A 22,291-nucleotide genomic window follows, 5' to 3' on the forward strand; every position below is an offset into this window, starting at 1 on the left:
GGACATCAGCTGCTACTCCTTGTGCTTACCTACATAGGGGACTGAGCAGAATTCACTCTTTCTACCCTTCTGCCATTTTGTTCTCCTTCCCTGTTCAGGAAGAATGTGAACCTCAAATTTACATACAAGTTCAGAAATGTCCTTTGTTAGTCAAAAAAACCCATCCTCCTTACTCATTTCTGGCTTCAGAAGAGAAAAAGCTTCAAACCTCTCTAAGTTTTGGCAGTGGAAGTGAAGTAGATGCTGTGTTTTAATTTCTGTCTCTTTTTTTTTTCTTTTTGGATGTAGCTGAATTAGTGGTTTAATTTCATGTGAGACACAGGTCACTCAATGTAAAAAACAATGCTTTGGATATTTGATATGCTACCAACAGATAGAGGGTAAAATGTAAGACTTGCCTGGCCAGAACAAGGACCGGTCCATCTTGGTATTTGGCCTCCAAGCTATGGCTAGGTACATAAATACCTAGAATTAAGAGAATTTGTATTGGATGCAAACAAAATGCCATTTAAAATATGTAATGTTTTACCCTGGGCTAAATTCCTGTCAGCCCCTATAGACAACTAACTGGTGCTCTGAATCTTGAGGTTTGAATGCATTAATATCTTATGAGCACAGGTCACAGCTACAACTAAGCAGTTTAAATGAGAAAAGGTCAATACTTAAAACGTGCATAAAAATCAGGAAAATTCATAAGTGAGAAGTGGACTAAATCCTGCAGAAGTCTTTGCTACTTTGAGCTCAGTTGTTGCTACTCCAGCTAGCAATCGTTACCATACTCTGTTGTCAGAACAGGACTTACTAAAAAACGAGATAAATTGCTAATTTTGAAAGGTATAGAAAATTCCTGAAGGGGAAGGTGTTTTATTACCAATGGAAGTGTCAATTGCCAAAAAAGACAGTGGACTGCAGGGCCGAGAGCATGGAAGCGTGGCAAGGTGATCCCGTTGCCACCCCCGTGTGAAGGAGCCGCATCACAGGGCAGGGTCTATGGGCCTGTCCTTGCTTTGCCTCAACACCTCCCGCACGCTGGCCATCCCTCGGCTTTTCAGCCAGCCATTAATGCTCAGGGGTGTTCTGTTCACCGCTTGCTATCTTTCCCATCTCCATATCTAGGGAACATGTTACACCGCACACGTCTCTGTCAACACTGACCTCAGCTCCGCGTCCCTGACCGCAACCAGCCGCCCAGGGCTCACCTGCTCCTCTGCAGGGGACATGAGACATGACCGCCCCCGGGCAACCTGCCGCTGAATAATCCCTCCCTTTCCCTCATCTCGACCCAAGCTGTTGGCTGGGCCTCAGGCATGACCCCCTGCCCCGCAAAACCTCGGCAGCCTTTCCCCCTGCCAGCCTACCCTGCCCCTGGCAGCGGGCACCGCAGCCCCCGCGGGTCCCCTCCCGGCGGGCAGGGCTGCGGGGGGGCACGGCGGGAGCGGCGGCCCCGCTCCGCCCCCCGCTGCCGATGGGGGACGGACCAGCCGACGGCCTCGGGTCTTCCCGGGGGACGCGGGGCCACCTGCTCGCAGCGCCTGGCTGGCGGCGTGGGAGATGGAGAAAGCCGCCGGTTCCCCCTCCGTGGGGGGCAGCTACCCGCAGAAAAACGCCGAGATCCTCAGCAGCCAGTACGGCATCAATCTCTTCCTGGCCGGGCTGCTGCTCACCTTCGCCTGGGCTGTGCACGCCGTGGGCATCAGCAAGAGCCACCTGCTCTCCTACCTCATCACGCTGATGCTAATCCAGCTGCTGTGGATGCTGTGGTACCTCTGCAGGAGCTGTACGCAGAGGAGGCTGATCAGGGACAAGGACACCCATGCTGGAGCCCGCTGGCTGAAGTGTAAGTACTGGCCGGTGGTGGTAGGTAGTTGAGGGTGGTACCGTGACATTGCCCACCTCTGCTACCAGTTCGTTACCCTCTCCATCCCTACCAGGAGCCATCCTGGTATTCATGAACTTAATGCACATGCGTAAAGTCAATATATGCATAAGCTGAACATACTAGGAGATTGTATGGAAAAGCTGTTTGCTAAACATCCTCACTTTGTAACCTACCGTTTACAGTGCTGAAAGCTCCGGCACTTTTTTTCCCTGACCAGGCTGGTTTGGCGACACTTGAAAAATAAAATATAGCTAATGGAAGAGGCAGTTTTGTTGATGTCACGCAGCTCTTCTGGAGGAATTATCACCTTTTCCAGACAATATAATACTTCATGCTAGTACCAGTCAGAAAGGTCCTCAAGTGCTCTCTATACCAATGTATATCAGAGATTCCCATTTATATGTGTACGATGATGCCTTAGAAACATGCGGATTTAGACAGAAGGCGGCAAAGTCCCTGGCCAGATCAGTTTGTCAATTAGTACATAAAAATCCAAGCGAGGAATCTAAACATAGCATTAGGTAGCAAGAGAAGTATACAAGTTTGCAAGGGTAGTGGTGGGATGTGATGGTCATTTTCTGAAGAGTCAGGTGCATACTGGAGTGAGGATATAGAATTACAGAATGTCCTGAGTTGGAAGGGACCCACAAGGATCATCAAGTCCAACTCCTGTCCCTGCACAGGACAACCCCACAGTTCACACCATGTGTCTGAGGACGTTGTCCAGTCTCTTCTTGAACACTGTCAGGCTTGGGGCTGTGATACCTCCCTGGGGAGCCTGTTCCAGTGCTCCAGCACCTTATGGGTGAAGAACCTTAAAGGTATATCAAGAGAAGGTAGCTAGGGAGAACATCACAGAGCCATAGTGACAGGAATGCTGTGTTTCAGGATCCCAAGAAAGAGCCTGTATCAACACTGTGTAGAGTAATAGGCAAGCCCAGTTATACTGACCTCTTTTCCAGTCTCAGCACTGAAAATGATAGGTTGGAAATGAAGCATTTTAAGTGAATTGCTGTAAGACAGCTTTTCCATAAATATTTCCTACCTACTAGCAATGAGGTAACAGTTAACTGAAAATCCCAAGAACACCTAAAACCTGATTATTTTGAAAAGTAAGATTGTTTTGGGGAAACTTAGTTTGTTCTCCGTCCCAGTGCTTATGTTCTTTTACTTTCTTTGCAACCGTTAACAATTGTGCTGTATGAATGGCTCAGGGACTTTTTTTTCTTTTACTACTTCTTCTTTTTTCTTTTTTTTTTTTTTTACATCTAACATACAGTCATAGACTCTTTCTTGAAATGTGTGCAGTTCATGTACCTACTGTTGAATTGTTCTCTTGATTATTCACTGCTCTCCAAACCAATATTCAGCTCTCAGACGTTTTTCATTTATTAGCTTATGTGGTTTACAACCTCCTGAAATTCATTAATGCAAGGCTTAATTTGATCCTGTTCTGGACCAAGCTATGCTTTTGTTACTCAGAGGGTAGCTTTCCCCTCCTAAGTATGAAATAAATACTGCTTAACATGGGTAAGCACAGGGGGACCCCCTGCCCTTTTTCTTTTGGCACACCATTCACAGCATTTCATTTGTCCTACAGGATATAAGGAGTCACAGAAACTTAGAAATAAGATACTGGATTGAACTACTAGGTTACCTTATCCATTTCATTTACCGGCACAGGATGGCTCTTTGTCCTGGCTTCTGAAGTGGTGTGGCTTCCACGGCTACTCTTGGATGTCTAGGCTGCAATTCAACACATTCGCCCTTAGGGAAAGACATGCACTTTCCTATTCTTAGGAGCTTCTTGTAGTTACAACAAGCCTGTACAACTCTTTTATCTCCTCTTAGTAAAAGAAAAGTTTGAGCTAAGGAAACATTCAGCTGGCAGTTCCTCTGCCAAGATCCCCCTTGCTCTCCTCTTTATCAAAGATTTTGTCATGGAAATTTATCTGAAAGACTAAAAGTTCAAAAATGAGGAGGAGGAGGGGACAAATTTTCATTATTTCTTTCCACAGAAAGTTCTCTGCGATGTTTTACTAACCCTATCAGCTGCTTTTGAAGAATATCTCCTCGCTCTTATTGTGAGAGCAAATGTCCTTGTATTAAGCAGTACAAAATTAGTATGTTTTCATGATTCCTTTCAAACCGTGAACATCATTTTAGTAGAAGTGATGGGAGCTTGCTACTTAGAGCATTTTGCTCTGACAAATGTTGAAAAACAATGATTTCACAAAAACCTCCTATAACTGCATCCTTGTACATGGTTAACACCACTGGAAGGACAAATGGTCATTTTACAATAAATGCTCACAGAAAGGTTTCTTTGGGCCTTTTTGTACCTAGATGTCAATGGTGTGAACCCTAGAGCACAGTTGTCTTCCTGCTTGCATGGTAGACCAAGAACCACTCCTGTGGTCTGAATGTGGGAAAAGTTTCAGGGAGAGCTTTGCCTTTAGTAAGATACAGTTATCCTGAAGCAAATAATCACTGGGAAGCTTACAAAGATCTTTCCTTGACTTATTCCAGATGTTATTACCCTGAGGACACTCTCCTGTTAGGAAAAGCTCTCTGAGGATTATTTGAAAGTTCAGCCAAGTGAGCCAGAGAACTCAAAATGATAATCAATTTGCTTCACAAATGGCTTTATTTTATCATGTTCTCCAGCAGCACAACCTCTGTTTAAAAGCATAGACAGCTGGTCAATTCACAAAGCTATTAGCAGATTTCAACTTGTACCTTTTTTACTACTTGCATTGAATTGTTTATTATTGGAACAATATTTTAAGTTTAGAGTGGTATTTTTACAACTGCATCATTGTGGCTTTTTTTCTTCATGATGGTTAATAGAAAGAATTAAGGCAGCACATAGCAATACCAAAAATCCTGTTCTTGATCCCCTAAAATATACAAGTTTCAACAAACAATTGAAAAAAAATCCCATTTTTAAAAGTAATACAGTGCTCAATAACAAGCCTTTCATGTTTCTTTAACTTTCAAATAGAAAAAGCAAAACAGTGGAATTATCTTTGTTATTTATAATTACTAATACTTATATCATATTTAGTATTATTACATAATACTGAAGTTTCCATCAGGAAAATTTAACATTGAAACCATCAGCATACCATATTTATGGCCATTATAATCGCTCTTTAATTTTTGACTAAGCAAATTGGTAAAATCATTCTCTTCTGAAGGCCCTTGAAAATGTATGTTGAACACTTTGCATATCTTACAGTGTGGCCACCTGAGTGATTGACAGAAACATCTAGATATCATTTGAATAAATGAAATAATCAAACACTAAAATAAATTAGTCATATAAAGTCTTCTAATCCCTGGAGGACAAGGCCAAAACTATTTATTTCAATGGTAACAGATTGAAGCCCATCCAATTTCTGATGGATGTAAAGGAAACATGAAGAGACATATGAAGGCATAAACCAAAATACTCAATGTGAAAGACATTTTGTGTTTGTTTGTCTGTTTTGTTGGGGTTTTTTGCCTGTTTTCTTCTGTTTTGTTTCCTCCCTTCCAATGGTCTGCTGGACATTGATGTAAAACTGTAAAACTATACAACTGATATAGTGACCTTGTGAAATGGACGCAAAACAGAGTGGAACCACAGTACAGGTCATCCTTGTAAAGACGAGATGGGTGTAGGGTGCAGAAGACAGATCACTAATCTAAGACATGTTTGCTCTTTATTTCTGTGAATTTCAGCCTGAGCCCCTTGCCCTGCCTTCCTTCTTCCAGTTTTTTCTAGTTAACAAGTCCCTTGTGATCCTGTTCTGCTGAGCCACTCTCATGAGTAATGGAAGCAAGGATGCAGAACTTTTACATTATAAACCACATTTTCCACCTGTTTTGCTCTAACATTGCAGCTTCACTCAAACGGTTCCTCAGGGCTTGATCCTGCACCATGAATTCACTGGGAAATTACCTTACTAGTGTCATGACTGGGGAATTGAATACCTTTCTAAAATACTCTGTTAAGCCAACATAGGCATAACAATTCACTGTGGAGCAATTGTGGAAGATTTTAATAATCTTTTTGCTTCAGAAGACATAATTTTTCTTCTTATTGAAACAGTTATAATACACATTAAGTGCCTCAGATTGATATCTTTCAGGCAAATAGTGACACAGGCTATTTCCTGCATACTTTCTAAATAAACCATGAATCACAGAATAAATTGTAGAATAATTTAGGTAGGAAGGGATATCTGAAGGTCATCTAGTCCAACACCTTGCTTAGAGCAGGTCCAATTACCTCAGGTAAAGTTATTTCATAAGAATTAACTGTTTTCCTTTATTTTAGAATTATTTAAATCTTTAAATAGGGAAGGAAACATATCATTTGATCTCAAGAGTAGCCTAGAATTTTGCATTTTGTTATGCCATTTATTTTTATAGATAGTGAATACAGCACATCTATTGAAATGTGGACTCCAGATGTGTTACATGTGTTAGAAATAATACAAATTAACTGATATAATAAGAATACATTTTAAAAGTAACAAAACTTTCTAACAAATATTTACATTCTAGAAAGAAAAGGAAAGGGAAGGGAAGGGAAGGGAAGGGAAGGGAAGGGAAGGGAAGGGAAGGGAAGGGAAGGGAAGGGAAGGGAAGGGAAGGGAAGGGAAGGGAAGGGCAAGGGAAATGGAAAGGGAAGGGCAAGGGAAAGGGAAGGGCAAGGGAAATGGAAAGGGCAGGGCAGGGCAGGGCAGGGCAAGGAAGGGCAAGGAAGGGCAAGGAAGGGCAAAGGAAGGGCAAAGGGAAGGGCAGGGAAGGGCAGGGGAAGGGCAGGGAAGGGCAGGGAAGGCAGGGGAAGGGCAGGGAAGGGCAGGGAAGGGAAGGGAAGGGAAGGGAAGGGAAGGGAAGGGAAGGGAAGGGAAGGGAAGGGAAGGGAAGGGAAGGGAAGGGAAGGGAAGGGAAGGGAAGGGAAGGGAAGGGGAGGGGAGGGGAGGGGAGGCGAGGGGAAGGCAAGGGGAAGGGAAGGGAAGGGAAGGGAAGGGAAGGGAAGGGAAGGGAAGGGAAGGGAAGGGAAGGGAAGGGAAGGGAAGGGAAGGGAAGGGAAGGGGAAAGGGAAGGGGGAAGGCAAGGGGAAGGCAAGGGGAAGGCAAGGGGAGGCAAGGGGAGGCAAGGGGAGGCAAGGCGAGGCAAGGGGAGGCAAGGGGAGGCAAGGCAAGGCAAGGAAAGGGAAGGGGAAAGGGAAGGGGAAAGGGGAGGGAAGGGAAGGGAAGGGAAGGGAAGGGAAGGGAAGGGAAGGGAAGGGGAGGGAAGGGGAGGGAAGGGCAGGGCAGGGCAGGGCAGGGCAGGGCAGGGCAGGGCAGGGAAGGGAAGGGAAGGGAAGGGAAGGGAAGGGAAGGGAAGGGAAGGGAAGGGAAGGGAAGGGAAGGGAAGGGAAGGGAAGGGAAAGGGAAGGGAAAGGGAAGGGAAAGGGAAGGGAAAGGGAAGGGAAAGGGAAGGGAAGGGGAAAGGGAAGGGGAGGGGAGGGAAGGGGAGGGAAGGGAAGGGAAGGGAAGGGAAGGGAAGGGAAGGGAAGGGAAGGGGAAGGGGAAAGGGAAGGGGAGGAAAGGAAAGGGGAGGGAAGGGAAGAGGAAAGGAAAGGAAAGGAAAGGAAAGGAAAGGAAAGGAAAGGAAAGGAAAGGAAAGGAAAGGAAAGGAAAGGAAAAAGGAAACTACAATAGGAAACATATTTTGAAAGTTCTTAAGGATACAAAACACATATTTAGAGAAACATATTAGGTGTGGGGGTTGGCTTGGGAGGAGGTGGGGGAGAAAGAATGGATACTGAAATGAAATGTTTGGTTCCTTTCTCAAAGAACAAACCATGCCAAGCGTAACCTCCCAAAGCAGGGGAAGGAACACCAGGTGATTGTGTTACTTCCACTGCTGAGCTTCTGGGTCAGGAGACTGTAACATGATTGTTCAGCTCCTGGGAACTGCATATGTGTGTGGCTGTATAGAGCATTAATGGATGTGCTGTATGGCTGCCTCAGCGTGGCGGTCACTGGAGAGGTGCTGGGCGGCTCCACGTCCTGGTCATTGCTGGACTGGTTCCTCTGCACTGGCCGTGTGAGGTGTGTACAGTGATGTGCTTTCGTCATATATTAGGCAGACATTTTCACAAGTTAGAGAGGCTTATTACATTGAGTCAATTATCTTCATGAACATCAATCTACTTTTATTTCCCTAAACAGATTTTAACATATTGTCTCTAGACACTGTAACTGTACATTGATATTTTCTAATATCCTTTTCATTTGCAGGTGGGATTACATTATTTGCAGTGATTACTTTAATTCTGGATTCTTTTAAAATTGGATATTATATTGATTTTTCAAACTGTTTATCACCAACTGAAGGCATTTTTCCTATTACACATGCCGTGCACACCATCTTACAGGTAAAAGTCTCTGGTTGCAACTTTGTATTCTATCTGAATTTCTTAGCAAAAAATTTTATCTTCTCATTATCAGTGGATTTTACAGTAATTTCTAAGCATATCGCAGAATACTTTTGAAAGCTAAGTTCTTGTGCATATGTATCCTTTCTATGTGTAAATGCAGGCTTTGCAACTTGAAATTGCTCAGCCATAAAATTCAAAAAAATGCTCTCCTATAGTTCCTATAGTTGAAGTTGCTTTTTTTTTTTGTTAAGTTACATTTATAACTTTCAGAATTTTCAGTCTGATATGAGCATCTTGGCTAAAGACAATTCACTTGTTTCTGTTTGTAGGACTTGCCACACAGGTTCAGTTCAATCTGTCAATCCTGATGTCCCATTGTGGTTAGGGGTGGAAGCCTGATAGTTCAAAACCCTTCCTAGGTGGTTATAAAATACTTGCACAGCTTTCCTATAACACATGAACATGGATTTTCCTTCTGGAAGCATTTTATTATGCTTATCAGTGACTGCACAGTAGCAACCGTAATCAGTGATTCCCGGTAAAATATTCCAGCTGCTTGTTTGTCGTAAGGCTTTGGGTCTATATTGGATGGTGACAGCCAACTGTTTATTACATTAATTCCTCTGAGCCTGTCAGCAGATTTGTGGGAAAGAAGGAAACAAAAAGCCACTCAACTAAGATGCTCTGTTATAGCCAGGTCATCTAAAGCACTTTACAAGATGATTAAGTCGTTCAGAAGGAAAAGAAAGATTTTCCTATCAGTTGTGGTTGCATGTAAATGAGCCTTTAACAACCTACAGTTTTCTGCTTTCTGTAACAAAAAAAAAGCATTGACATTTAAGCAATAACTGACCTTTTCTATCTTTTTTTACCTGAGGGTGTAATTCTGATTTGGTTGAAGTAATCTTAATTTCACATTCTTCTAATATCGACTCTTCATGTCTTGCAACTTCTTTGCTTTACCTCTGAAAAAGAAACCAAAGAAATTAAAGCTTTTTTGCCTGCTGATCTGCATACAACATTCTTCATTGCACCCAGTCACCTTGAGCTGACAAGGTTTCCAGCTACCATGAACTGATTTGTGGAAGAAATTGTGTATAACAATGCTGAACAAAGGGAACAAGAATTCTAATTTATATTTTACATCATGTAATGTTGCTGAATTTATAATCTACTTAGCTTAAAATAATGAAAGCTTGAATGTTAGCCTCAGCAATAAAAAAAACCAGTTAAAAGGTAATTTACCAGATACCTCTTACCTAAGGCAAATCTTCTCATGTCTTTGAAACACAGGATGAAATTACAGCAGAGAACATCTCTAATTATGTGTCATCTAAAAACCGAAGGATTTGTTTTCTACAGAATGTGTCAGATTCTGTTGTATTTTACTCTAGATGAGACATGCCCATGTGCCATTAAATTACTAAATATATACATACTGCATGTGTGCAAGCAATAAAGTGACATATACCTGCCCTTCCAAGACAGGCTGTGCAATATGTTCTTTCACAGACAAAAGTTTCTTTGAGGCAATGAGTATTTTGTGAGCAAAAATGAGGTTTTATGCTGTTTCCTTACTGACTTCTCATATTTCCCTCCACTTTCTTGACTCCAATGTCTGAAAAGGTCTTCAAAATGTAACTTTTTAAGTTTTGAAGAATGCTTTCACATCTGCTGTTAGATTTTACTCCATCTATCCCAGAATGGGAAATTTAACTTGGAATTAGATGAGACAAAAGTGCTAATTTCAATGTATTTGATTTCAGTTGAAATTTCTATGATATCTTGCAGTCTTCACATCTCTGATTTCACAATCGTCACACCTCTTTTTTGATAAACACTTAATTAGAAGAATAAATGAACATGTTATTCCTGGGTAGCATATGTAAGCCTCAGAGAAGTGCATTTTCCTAGCTTTTGAAAAATTGGGTATTGAATGTCTCAGACAAGACCAGCTGTGGAGGTACCCTACATTAATGGGCACAACGGTAAAATGGACTTCCAGTTACTGTAATTGTTGAAGAGGAACTCAAAGTTCTTTGCACTTTTCAGACCGTATCTGGAACACCAAACCAGGCAGGTTTCTAAGAGAAACCTTTTGGACTATTTCTCTCCTGATATTTCACCTCCTGTCAAGTTCAGTAGCCTAGGAGCTATTCTGAGTAAATGGAACTCCCAGTTTCACCCTAACATTCCTTAGGAATATTGGTATCATTCTTCTTGCACTTATCAGCACTTGGAACAAGTATGTTGTTGTATTAACAAAAATCTCCGTCCTCAGGTCTCCATTATGCTCGCAGAGAGATTCCCGATTTTATGCTTCTTTCTCCTTTACTTGCTAACTCTCACTCTTATTCTTCAGTTGAGCTTTCTGCACTACCCTTGAGTGCAACTGCCACATTACTAATGTGATTGTCTCTCAGACTAATAGTACAAACTTTTCTCCTGCTTCCTGGGTGTCCATTATTGGTTTTATTAATCAAGTCTGGCATCCTTTCACTTATCTCACTCTATCCATAGAATATAATATATTTAATAAATTATTCAAACTTAGACTCACCGTACCCTGCAGTAATCATAGTGCTGTCCACAGCTGGTAGCTTTATTTCCTTTGTCACTGAAATAAAAACCTCTCCAGATAGAGAAGCAAAACCTGTTCTCATGAGTCATACTGAGACCTTCTGCTGTTGAGCCTCTGACGTTGCATAAAAGAAGTCTCAGATTCTTCATGCCAGAGAGGTCCTGGGTGAACATCACAGGAAATTATGAGTGATTTGACATGTGGAGATAGAGCTACCTCAGTTTAAGTCATCAGAGGATTTAAACCTCAGTTTTTCTGTCTACAGGTGCACTTTCCTTTTTGAGTGTCACACATGCTCATTAGTGTAGTGACATTTCTCCATATTCTTTTCCTTTAGGTGTACTTTCTGTGGTGCCATGCAAAGGATATTATCCAGTCTTACAAAACGCTTGAGAGGTAAGTGGATCTGATCCTTATCTGGAATGCTAATAGCTGCAGGTCTGCACAGTGCTTTAATACTCAGGGTTTTACTGTATGTTGGACAGTGAAAATTTAGAGAGATTGATTCTCTTCTTGATTGTGTAAAGTAGAAAGAAATAGTTAAAAATTAGAAATAAATAGAATAGTTAAATAGAAAGCAACTCCGTTTACCCTTATTTAAACTGTGCTTATATTTTATAATATACAACAGTCACAGAATACATATATTTTTCTCATGAGACAGGGAAATGGGCAATGTATGATACCAGTGTCACTTGCGTTGTTTTGAAGGAAGAAAGCACCATGTATGTGTCTTAGGACTGTGCACTGTTCTATGTTTTATTTATTTGACTACTGAAAGGGGATCTGCATCAGCAAACCACAGCCAGTGCAATGTATCTGAGGTATTTTATATTGATTTTTATGGAAAGTACATTTTGAAGCTAGATCACAGAATCATAGAATGGTTTGCGTTTGAAGGGACCTTTAAAGGTTGTCTGGTCCACACCCCTGCAATGAGCAGGGACCTCTTCAACTAGATCAGGTTGCTCAGAGCCCCATCCAGCCTGGCCTTGAATGTTTTAAGCAGTGGGGCATCTATGCCCTCCCTGGGCCCTTTCCCAGCTTCAGCTCTCTCCAGGAGACAAAAATGCATGGACTAGAAGTTAGAGAAGGTGGTGGTACCTGGGAAAAAAGACCAGCCAGTGAGTATGAAGGAGCACTGCAGACAGCTGTGAAATACAGCCTGAAAAACAATTAACCCTGTTATTTCAGTCACTGTCACTAACATGAAATTTGTCCATGCAAAAGAATAAAATCCATCACATAAGAGAGCATAACAAATAATAACAGCATCTTATTAATGGTTTAATACATTAAACTATTGTGTTTCTGTAAAATTTTGAAAGTCTAACACTCATTGTGCTCCACTTAGGAACATCTTTAAAGAGATCAGTTCTGATATTCTTTTCCCCTGCACTCACAAATAAATAGTGCCATGAAGCTTGTCTACAGGAAGTTAATCCATTTTATTTAACATATAAGGACATCATACACTCTGCAGATTCCTTCAATAATTACCTTATTTTGTAGGTTTGGGGTTATCCATTCGGTGTTTACAAATTTACTTCTGTGGACAAATGGAGTACTAACAGAGTCAAAACATCAGCTGAATGAACATAAGGAAAGACTAATCACACTTGGTTTTGGGAACATAACAATAGGTAAGTGAAAGTCTTGGTACATTTTGGAATTCCTGCTCTTACACACTCTCATACAAAATACCGCATCACTGTAGTATGGAGCCGGGTCATTTATGACTATGTCAGTATAGTCATTCCTGGGCAAATGGTAGTGAGCTGATACACAGTTCAGGTCATAACTAAAATGTTATATGATCATTACCATATATGTGATCCAGGCTGCGGTTTTACTCTAAGTTCCAAACAAACAGATTTTTCAAAACATTTATTTTAAGGAATAACATACATGAAGAACCCTTTTATTATCAAATCATAGAAGTAAATTTCACATAGCAGTTTTAAAAACAGAGTTTACTATGTACTAAGTTACTTGTAGAAAAACAAGCATGGATAATCCCGCAAATTCTTCCCAGGAGAGTAGTTACATATGTTGTGTGGTCCTACAGAATTCAGTGGGATGGCTCAGAGGGATAGGAGTTGCCCATTAGTGCTGCTTTACAAAACAAGGATTTTGCTTTGGGTGGTTCTTGTTTCATGACGAATGATTTTCTCCATTGGTAAGAGGATGCAAGTTGTAGTCAACAAACATTGAGTATGACTGCTGGGGATGCCTTTCACTTTCAAACATCACTGATGATGGTGAAATTAGTAGCGCTTAACTTTAAAGAGGAAATAAACCTTCTCAGCAACTATAAGTAATTTTGTTCCCATGAAAATTTATCAGTACAGCTGATAAATTTTGATTGTGTTCACAAAGGAAAAGACAGCTTTTGAAGGGGAAAATGTATGCTTTCCCACCCAGTGAATTCAATAGTGCCTGTACCCTAAAAATCCTTCATTTTGCCTCCACAAAGCCAAATCCTGAACGAATTTATTTTTTTTTATTATTTATATAGTCTGTAGACATTGACAAATTTTAGGAATTTTAAAAAATTACTGCCAAAGTCCACACATAAGTGAAAACTTAATTTTAAAAGCTGGAAAACAGTATTTTCAGTATAACTGCATCTAAAATGATGCCCACAATTTTACATTTGCAATTGTTACCCTTTATGTGTATCTATGGAAACTATCCAGTTTCCGTTAATAATCAAATAGCTGAATTCATAGTTCAGAGATTTTGTAACCTTGGAGCATTAGTAGGGAGCAGGCGAATCACCAGTTAGTGGCTCTACTTGATATTTCTGCTTGTTAAATAGAAGCAGTTTCCTTATATTATTTCATATTATTCAGGGGCCAGAATTGTTATGCAATTATGAACAGTCAGACATAGCATCTGAAACAAGGGAGAGTGAAGTAGTGATTCACAGGACACGTTTGGTATTAACATACAATCTGCTATAAAAGTGATTTTTTTTTCATCTCTTAACGGTGTGTGCTTGAGACAAAACACCACCAGGTTTCTCCTCTCCTCTTATCTTCTAAAATTATAGAAAACAAAAGAAAAGCTTCTAGGCATGAATCTAAGAATACTGCCTAAAAATGTGCTCTGCAGCATGTATGTTTATATATTTATAAATAAATAGATTGTGAAAATAAGTAACTTTTTTCCTTGCTACTGTGAAAATTTCTGATTTATTGACATTATTTGATTAGGTTATAAATGCACATTAAATACATTTATTTTACAAATAGAAGCAATTGTTCGTTGAGATGTCTAAGTGGTTTACAGTGCAAGCAACTGCACAGCAGAGAGAGAATGATTTCATAGGTTCCTCTCAAAAGGAGGCAGATTTGTTTTTTAACCTTAAAACTATATTGGGACATTGAATGAAAGTATCTGTGATTTACTTCACCTCCTTCCTAGACATAAACAACTTTTTAATGAAGTGGGTTTGCTATTAGAAACCATGCTGTTGTAAATAGCTGATGAAAATGAGAGTAGAACTGAGGCCTTTCTTGTTAAGCTATTTTTCGATCAATTCAACAGATCCTTGGGCCTTCTAAGCTGAAGGACTGAGGACTCAAAGCCCTTGTGATCTGGATTTTCATCTTATGAAGTATTTTTACCAAGACCCTGCTGACGTTTGGTGCAGCATTTGTTCATGATGTGATTATTGCTCAGTGGGTGAGCAATAAAGTCAGAGATCATACTTCAGTGAACACACAAAAGCTTTGTTATGTTAATAACTTCAATGGAGAGACCTCTTCTTAGGTAGCTAACATGGTGGCATGATGTGTTGTTTATGTTTTTTTACTTTATTTGTGTTTTATTTATTCACTTTAAATGAGAAATCTTTATAATGCACATAACTAACATCTCCCTCTCCTTTAGTTTTAGATGATCATGCACCTCAATGCAATTGCACAACAACAACTATCTGTTCAATATTTTCTCAAGGAATATACTACCTATATCCCTTTAATATAGAGTACCACATCCTAGCATCCACGATGCTCTATGTCCTGTGGAAGAACATTGGCCGCAAAGTCGAGCACCACCAGCAACACAAAACTCCATTCAAATTCCATGGCATAACTGTTGGAATGATTTTTGGACTAATGGTGTTAACTAGCACAATAGCCATAGTTGTTGTATATTTAATTCAGATTGGAGGTTCAAAAATCAAAAGCGAATTAGCGCTCACTATGTTTTACTTGCATGCTATCTTTGTGTTGGCTCTCATGTGTACAGCTGGAATCGTCGCCCTTCTCATCTACAGACTGGAAGATAGATCGCTGGATAATTCAAAAAATCCTGCTCGAAAACTTGATGCAGAGCTGCTGGTGGGCACGGCTGCGGGGTCCTGGCTCCTCTCCTGGGGCTCGATCCTTGCCATTATCTGTGCCCAGGCCCATCCAAAATACACCTGGTATAACCTGCCCTACTCTGTCCTGGTTATTATTGAGAAATATATCCAGAACCTCTTTATCATTGAATCCATACATCGTGAGCAGGAAAAGGTGAATGACGATATTAAAACTCTTCGAATAGTGACTGTATCTCGGGGGAGCACTTTGTCACTTACCCCCTCGTACAAAGAGATTTACAACGGCAGAGCTGCTCATGACAGCAGAGAGGTTCCCTGCCTGCTTAAGGGCAGCATCTGCAGGAGAGAAAACGGTGGTGGTGCTGCTGCCAAAGAAGAAAAGAGTCAGGAAAATAGTTCGGTCATGCATTCAGCCTCAGATTTCTCCATTTACAGTAGCAACTCGTGTACTAACAACAAGAGGAGAATTCTGAAGAATATTGCTGCATTTTTATTCCTATGCAACCTTTCGGTAAGACATTTTGAACATAATTCACAAGTTAATACCCAATAGCTTCCCAACCTTTCAACCCTGATAAGTATATTAAAATTACATGGTTCTGTAGTTTGTAGCAAGTAAATTTTACTTCTTCTGGAAGACTAAGTGAATGTGCCTTTGGGGAACAAAGTTTATTTAAACATGGAATTGGGAAGCCTAGGCTTTTTTAGTCACAGTACAAAACCTGTAGCAGCAGCAGCAGAAGCTGAAACCCTGTTCCATCAGTGTGCCCAAGTAGCAACAGGGAGGGTTCCTTAGAGATTTCTGAGACCAAATTGCAGTTTGGTGGGGTCACAGTCATTAAGGGCTAGTGACTCGTATCACTGGTGATTAATATTGGCCTTGCGTTCTTTCCTTGCAGCTGTGGATACCACCGGCCTTCGGGTGCCGTCCGGAATATGACAATGGACTAGAAGAAATAGTTTTTGGCTTTGAACCCTGGATAATTGTTGTGAACCTTGCAATGCCTTTTTCTATTTTCTATCGGATGCATTCAGCTGCCTCACTCTTTGAGGTCAATTGTAAAACATAGATCATAGACGGTCCCTCAGTGAACAATTGATTGAATAATTAATTAAATAAATAACAGTTGAATGGGTGGATGAATGAATGAGTGAACATAGCAACAGCTGCTCAATAAATAGAAGATTCTTTTAAGAAGGGACCATAGCTAATAGCATATAATTTTTGGTTTTTTCTCCTACATATTTTGTTATATATGTGGCATTATTGTATAAGTAGACTTTTCAGAATCATGTTCGTTTTAATATAATTAACACTACATAGTAAAGTTATTTCAATCATTAATCTTTGTTTCAGTCATCTGGGATTTGTCCTCTGTGTAATTTGCATTGCTTTGTTTTCAGTCACTGGGGTCTATGAAAGGGGTTAAAAACAATATCTGTATGACTTAGAAGGGAAAAATCCCAGGGACAGCTAAACTGAGTGCTGCTCCTGAACCAATGAGACACTCTGAAAACTCCAACTCTTTCTTAATTCCTAGCTGTGTTTTTCCAGTCAAACCTGAAAACATTTCCTTTTTAGTTGGGATGTGGGAATTATATTAAACTTCCTGAATACTGATTAAAAAATCAATATATAATAATTATTTTCCTAACTACATAGCAAGAAATCCAAGAAAATAACATGTATGGTTAGATATCACACTGTATATAACTTCTCCTGATAAAATATATTTCTATTAATGCATGCCCCTTGACTTGTATTTACTGTATGACAGAACTGAGAAATAAAGTTGATCCTTTTACCTAATTATTTACTCACACATCCTTGAAATGTTTTAAGAGATAAAACTAATTTTATAGGTTTAAGTATATACGTTCCATTGCCAGAATGATATATATTTCCTGTACTCTTTTTTTTTTGTGAGTTCCTAATTTCTTTGTTCCTTTGTTCCAGTTCAGTCTCCTGGCTGAAAAATAATGATAAGTATTCATTCAGGGATGCTGTGAAGCATAGCTGATGCCTCTAGAAATCTGGAGGGCCCTTGGCTGAGGATTTTAGAAGTGTGGTTTACAAGCTTTTAGAAAATAATCTCACATCCCTAGGATATTTATTATAGTTGCCTGAATTCTCACAGAAAGCTCTGAAAAGTGGGGTGCCTGATTACTCTTGGAATCCGAACCTGTAAGATCGAAGGACTGGAGCACTGACCAGAATACTAGAAGGGAGCGACAGATGGGTTATTGGATAACCCTTGCTAACTCACTAAGCATCTAGTCCTAAATCTGGTGGGTCAGGGGCTGCAAACTCTCTGCTCCGTCTTCCTCAAAGGCCAGTTATACTTTTAACCATAGTTGTCACCTGCCTGGAAGCAGTCGTGTTTCTGCATGGGACAGGCCTGCTTCTGAGACACAACATTTCACCTGTCTTGCCTGCTCTCACACATCAGAACAAAAATTTTGGCTTTGTACCACTAGATGGCAAACATAGACCATTCGATAAATTACCTGATTCCTTCTGGGAGTTGCTTCACATCATAATTAATCTTCAGTTCTATTTTGCAGTACACACAGCCATTACCTACTTTACCTGTTGCAAAACCCAGATCAGGTAAAGCAACTTTCATCTGAAGTCTCGGGTGAAGTCTGAATTAGATGAACCATCAGCAAGGCTGAGCAAACAATTCCAGTTGTTTCATTTTGAGTGTTTTTTAATTTTCACCACCCAATCTCACAACTGTAATCTCTGCCTGTCTCTAAGGCTGTTTGTCATGCTCTTTTATCCCATCTTTATTAGTTCTTACATTCATTGTAGAGAGCAGCCTTTTCTACCTTTCCCCTTGAGCAGAGTAGCTACTTCCATGCAAATACCAGCTCTAACATCACTTGGGTGTCTCTGACTGGTTTCATTTTAAGAGAAGTGAATAGGGCCATCCAGATAATCAAATAAAACCTTAATCATCCTTCCAAATCAACTCTTAGGCCAAGTCTCCAGGTAATTCTGGAATCAGAAAAAATTCATTTCACCAGGCAAGCCCACAGATTCCACTTCATCTTTTAAGTGCTCATAAAGATGGCTGGAGGGTCCCATATCATTTTTCAGCTAGAACTGGTGCTCTTTAGCTGATTCCCAGCATTTGTGTTCAACCAAAGCAGAGCTAGCTAAGAAGGGGCCATATGCTCTATTACAAATAGCACATATTTGGAAGTTTAAAAAATAAATAGCATCCTTTTTTAGTTACATTCTATCTACAATTACTTAGCCCTTTCGGTTTCTTAATGTTATTACTGAAGTGATTTCATTTGTCTACAATATTAAATTGATTTTGAGTGCTGAAATTGAAGTTAATTCAGAGAAGTGAATTAAGGCAGCACTCTGGCAGTGAGCAAATGCTTTAAACATGCTAATGGGAAAATTCTATTCTGAGTTGCACTGATGAAACCCTGCTGAATTAAATTGTTCTGTTTCAGACCAGATTTTGGTCTGAGAGGCTGAAGAGGTTTTCACAACAGGACTTACCTCAAAAAATATTTTTTCATCCAAATGCAGAATATTTTATGGAAGTAGGTCTTAATTTAACTGCTCTTGAAGCAATGGTGAGTCATGACATTCTGAACATTTCAGAAATGTAGATTTTTGAGAAACATAAATTTTCGAGAAACACAGATTTTTGGACCAGGAACAATGATCAGATTGTTTAATGTAGTGACATCTAGCTCTTTGATCAAAGCTAAACCTGGACTTTCTCAAACAACTGCTTTCAACTTTATATTTTTTTTTTCACTAGCATATATCTACAATACTAATTTACCACAGAGTTTAAAATAAAAGAAATAGCACAAAGTTTCCCTGTTTCTGCCTACCTATCTGCTCAAGCATGCAACAAGAAGCAAGAGGGCTGGCTCACTCAGGAGAGAGGTCCAACAGCTGCTCATTGTTTTGTTCCTGAGATGCCTCCAGGGGACAGTTTGCCTACTTTGAGATCTCTAGGGAATGTCTTTGAGACTGATTTAACATTATTTTAAAAGAGGGTTTTTTTTTTTGTTTTTTGGTTTGGTTTGTTTTGTTTTAAGGGAATTTCTTTAGTCAATTCCAAAATGCCCTTGATATGTAAAGCATTCTGAAATTTTGTTGCACAGGTTAACAGTTGGACTTAAAGGTCTTCTCCAACCAAAATGATTCTATGATTCTATGTTCATTATATCCTTCTGTTAGACCCTTTCACTCCCTCCCTCCCTCTCTAGATAATTTTATTAATTCAATAATATATGCTTGGGTAGCATTTAAAGTCATATATGTAGAGGAATAAATGCTGCTTCGGTGCAAAAAGATCCCTACAATACTCAAGCATTTGTCTGAATAGTCAAACTTGAACAACCATAGATTTTTCTAAGTGTTTTTCAGCATCAGTAACAATAACTCTGAGATAAAAGAAGGTGGAGGAGTCATGGTTGAGTCTAAAATAACTGAATTCCCTTTACTAGTATGTCTCAATACTCTGAATTTCCTCTTTTAATCACACTTATTTTTTTTTTCCAGTGACCATTTCAATCATTTTGGAAATATTCCTGTGTTGTATGGCCCATTTGTGGTCCATAGACTTCGAGTGAACTATATCAGTGCAGAGCAGTAAATTGCTCCAGAGAACAGCAGAGAAGGAAATTATCCACGTAGTTTAAGTACACGCTTCTTTCAACTGGCCAGGGAATTCAAGGTCCTTATGCGGATAATTAGTTCATTAAAAAACAACAACAAAACAACAAACAAAATAAACAAACAAAACACCCCAAACCAAAACCGACCAAACAAAAAAAAACCACACACAAAAAACCAAAACTAAAAATCACCTGACTGTCTTTTCCATTGAGCAGCATGTAATAAATCCTTCAAGATCTAACCGGCTCTTTCCTAAGTTGGGGTACATAGTATACCCTGCTTGTGTTATTCTCCCTTTTTCTGCAACAGCTCTGAACAAAGCAGGATTTTATTAAATAGGAAATTAAAGATCTAGTAGTTTTGCTGTTTGCTGGAGTTGTTTCTAGCTGAAAATAAAGGGTACATTTCAATCATCATAATAATGCGACCAGGGTAACTTACTTGTAAACTTGATGACAATGTTTTGTGTAGCCAGTATGAATTTTAATTTAATTAAGAAATGCTTAGAAATCACATTTGAGAGAATAAAGAGAAAAAGATTTTTTAAAAGTGTAGTTCTTCAGAACTTTCTCTAAGGTCAGGTTTCTGGACACTTCTAGGCAGTGGATTTAGAGCTGATGCTTTCATTTTAACAGTTAACACCACTTCTTTACTTGTATCTGACTAGGCCTGTGATGGCCCTTTTGAAGTTTGAGCAAGGCAGATCAGAAAGCAGCCTGGCAAAACCAATGAGTGCTATGTGAATGTTATTTATTCTCTGTGTGACCTGACAGCACATACAACGCAAGGTGATTGGAAATAGGAGTATCTGCACATCGTGATATATAAATACCCTTAAATGAATCATTTCTGGATCCTGAAAAAAGACTATACGGATACCATTGACCATATCTTACATGAAGTATTATCAAAACCAAACATGCACTCTATAAATTGCACCTAAAATTGATGAAATAAAAAAGATCCCTGAACTTCAAGATTTTAATACAAACATCCATTTTTGAATCTTCCTACCTTGCTCTGTCAGATTAGAGATGATGTAGGTACGGCTGGTTCAGTGGATCACTTATTCCCCAGGACTCCTTGTCCCCAAGGATTTGGCCTCATTCTGTGCATGCATGAATAGAATTAGATCTGGATTTAAACAGAATTGAAGCAGCTGCAATTGTTAATAGGAACCTTAAAAAGCAGGGTTATCTCTATTAGCTTAAAAGCATTAATTTGATCTTGAAGTTGATGATAGTGTCAAATCTGACTTTAAGGTTAACAGTCAATAGTTAGAGTCCTTTTTTTTTTTCTCTTCATTAGGAGGTGTGTTATTCCCCATAATATTAATTTGGCTGAGATTTAAAGCAAAACTTGCAGTTTTCTATGGCATGTCTCCTGTCTTCTGCTGCTATATTTCGGCTAAGAAAGAACTGACTTTGATTTCTATAAATACATCTTTTGATAAAACCTGTACCAACACATTTTCAAATTCTTACAGAAACAAATGGACCACAATTCAGGTCTAAGAATGTGTTTCAAAGAAAGACAGATGTTAGAGGCAGAAATTGTGAAGGAACAGGGATGGCAGGAAAACCAGTTGCCATCTCCTTCACTTGCAACAAAATCGATTTATTATCTTTACACATCTTTTTCTATGAAACCTTGCACAAGCAGTGGGTGCTTCATGTTTATTTTCCAATAAAACTTTGCTTGAATATCACTGAAAAATACCTGAAAAAAGCCAGTTTGTGAAAAGTACACAGATCCATTAATTCCAGGGAACCGCATCAGCATTTTAATCAAAGCAGAGTGAGGAACAGCTCCTGTCCACACAGCCAGGATTATCAAGGATACCGTAACTTCTTTATTCTAGTTTATTCTGCAATCAAATATTTCCCAGGCTTAACTGAAGATTAGAATGCTTTTAAAAATGCATGGAAACAATTCATGACGTATCTAGGGCTAAATCTACACTTGGTGTTTGGTTCATACTTGAGTCCATCATCTTCTGAATTTAGTAATTTTGCCTCTAACAGGCAATGACCTTTGTAGGAAAGCAGCCTCTAACAGCTACAAGGTAGTAAGCAATAGCTTTGTAACGAGATCTTAATGGTAGCTGGCTACATGAACTCCCTTCCTTGTCGCTCCTGTTGCTCCGCTCCCAGGTACGAGGAGCACTTCTGCAGTGCTCCCCCGGTGGGATTTTCTACCACTGCCCACTTGAATCAAATAGCTCCATTACCAAGAAATATTTTAATAAGACAACACACCGGTCAAACATATTTTGAAAACATTTTTGAGTGCTTTTCCAGGCATCAGCATGACTTTCTTCTCTCCGGACCTTTAATTTTCTTTTCTTTGCCCACCATTTTGGAAAATCTTTCCAGTACAATATGAACAAAGAACACAAACTTCACTATATCAAGCAGAGA

At 39.7% G+C, this 22,291-nt stretch overlaps 1 protein-coding gene across 1 annotated transcript; it reads left to right on the forward strand.

Moving 5' to 3' along the window:
* The first annotated feature begins 1,514 nt into the window (after window positions 1-1,514).
* On the forward strand, window positions 1,515-16,930 carry OTOP1 (otopetrin 1). Its single transcript, XM_065837799.2, has 6 exons — window positions 1,515-1,837; window positions 8,161-8,297; window positions 11,219-11,277; window positions 12,394-12,524; window positions 14,779-15,725; window positions 16,114-16,930. Exons 1-6 carry the CDS (start codon window positions 1,552-1,554, stop codon window positions 16,282-16,284), a joined length of 1,731 nt encoding a protein of 576 aa, XP_065693871.1. The 5' UTR covers window positions 1,515-1,551; the 3' UTR covers window positions 16,285-16,930.
* Window positions 16,931-22,291: the final 5,361 nt, after the last annotated feature.

Source organism: Patagioenas fasciata, chromosome 4 (assembly GCF_037038585.1).
Source record: "Patagioenas fasciata isolate bPatFas1 chromosome 4, bPatFas1.hap1, whole genome shotgun sequence".
Lineage (NCBI taxonomy): Eukaryota > Metazoa > Chordata > Aves > Columbiformes > Columbidae > Patagioenas > Patagioenas fasciata.

Bases quoted from the DNA above. Each gene is read 5' to 3' on its own strand.
- OTOP1 (XM_065837799.2), top strand. From the start codon at position 1,552: ATGGAGAAAGCCGCCGGTTCCCCCTCCGTGGGGGGCAGCTACCCGCAG. The intron at 1,838-8,160 runs GTAAGTACTGGC...TTTCATTTGCAG, and splicing joins TGGAGCCCGCTGGCTGAAGT to GTGGGATTACATTATTTGCA. The intron at 12,525-14,778 runs GTAAGTGAAAGT...CCTCTCCTTTAG, and splicing joins TTTTGGGAACATAACAATAG to TTTTAGATGATCATGCACCT.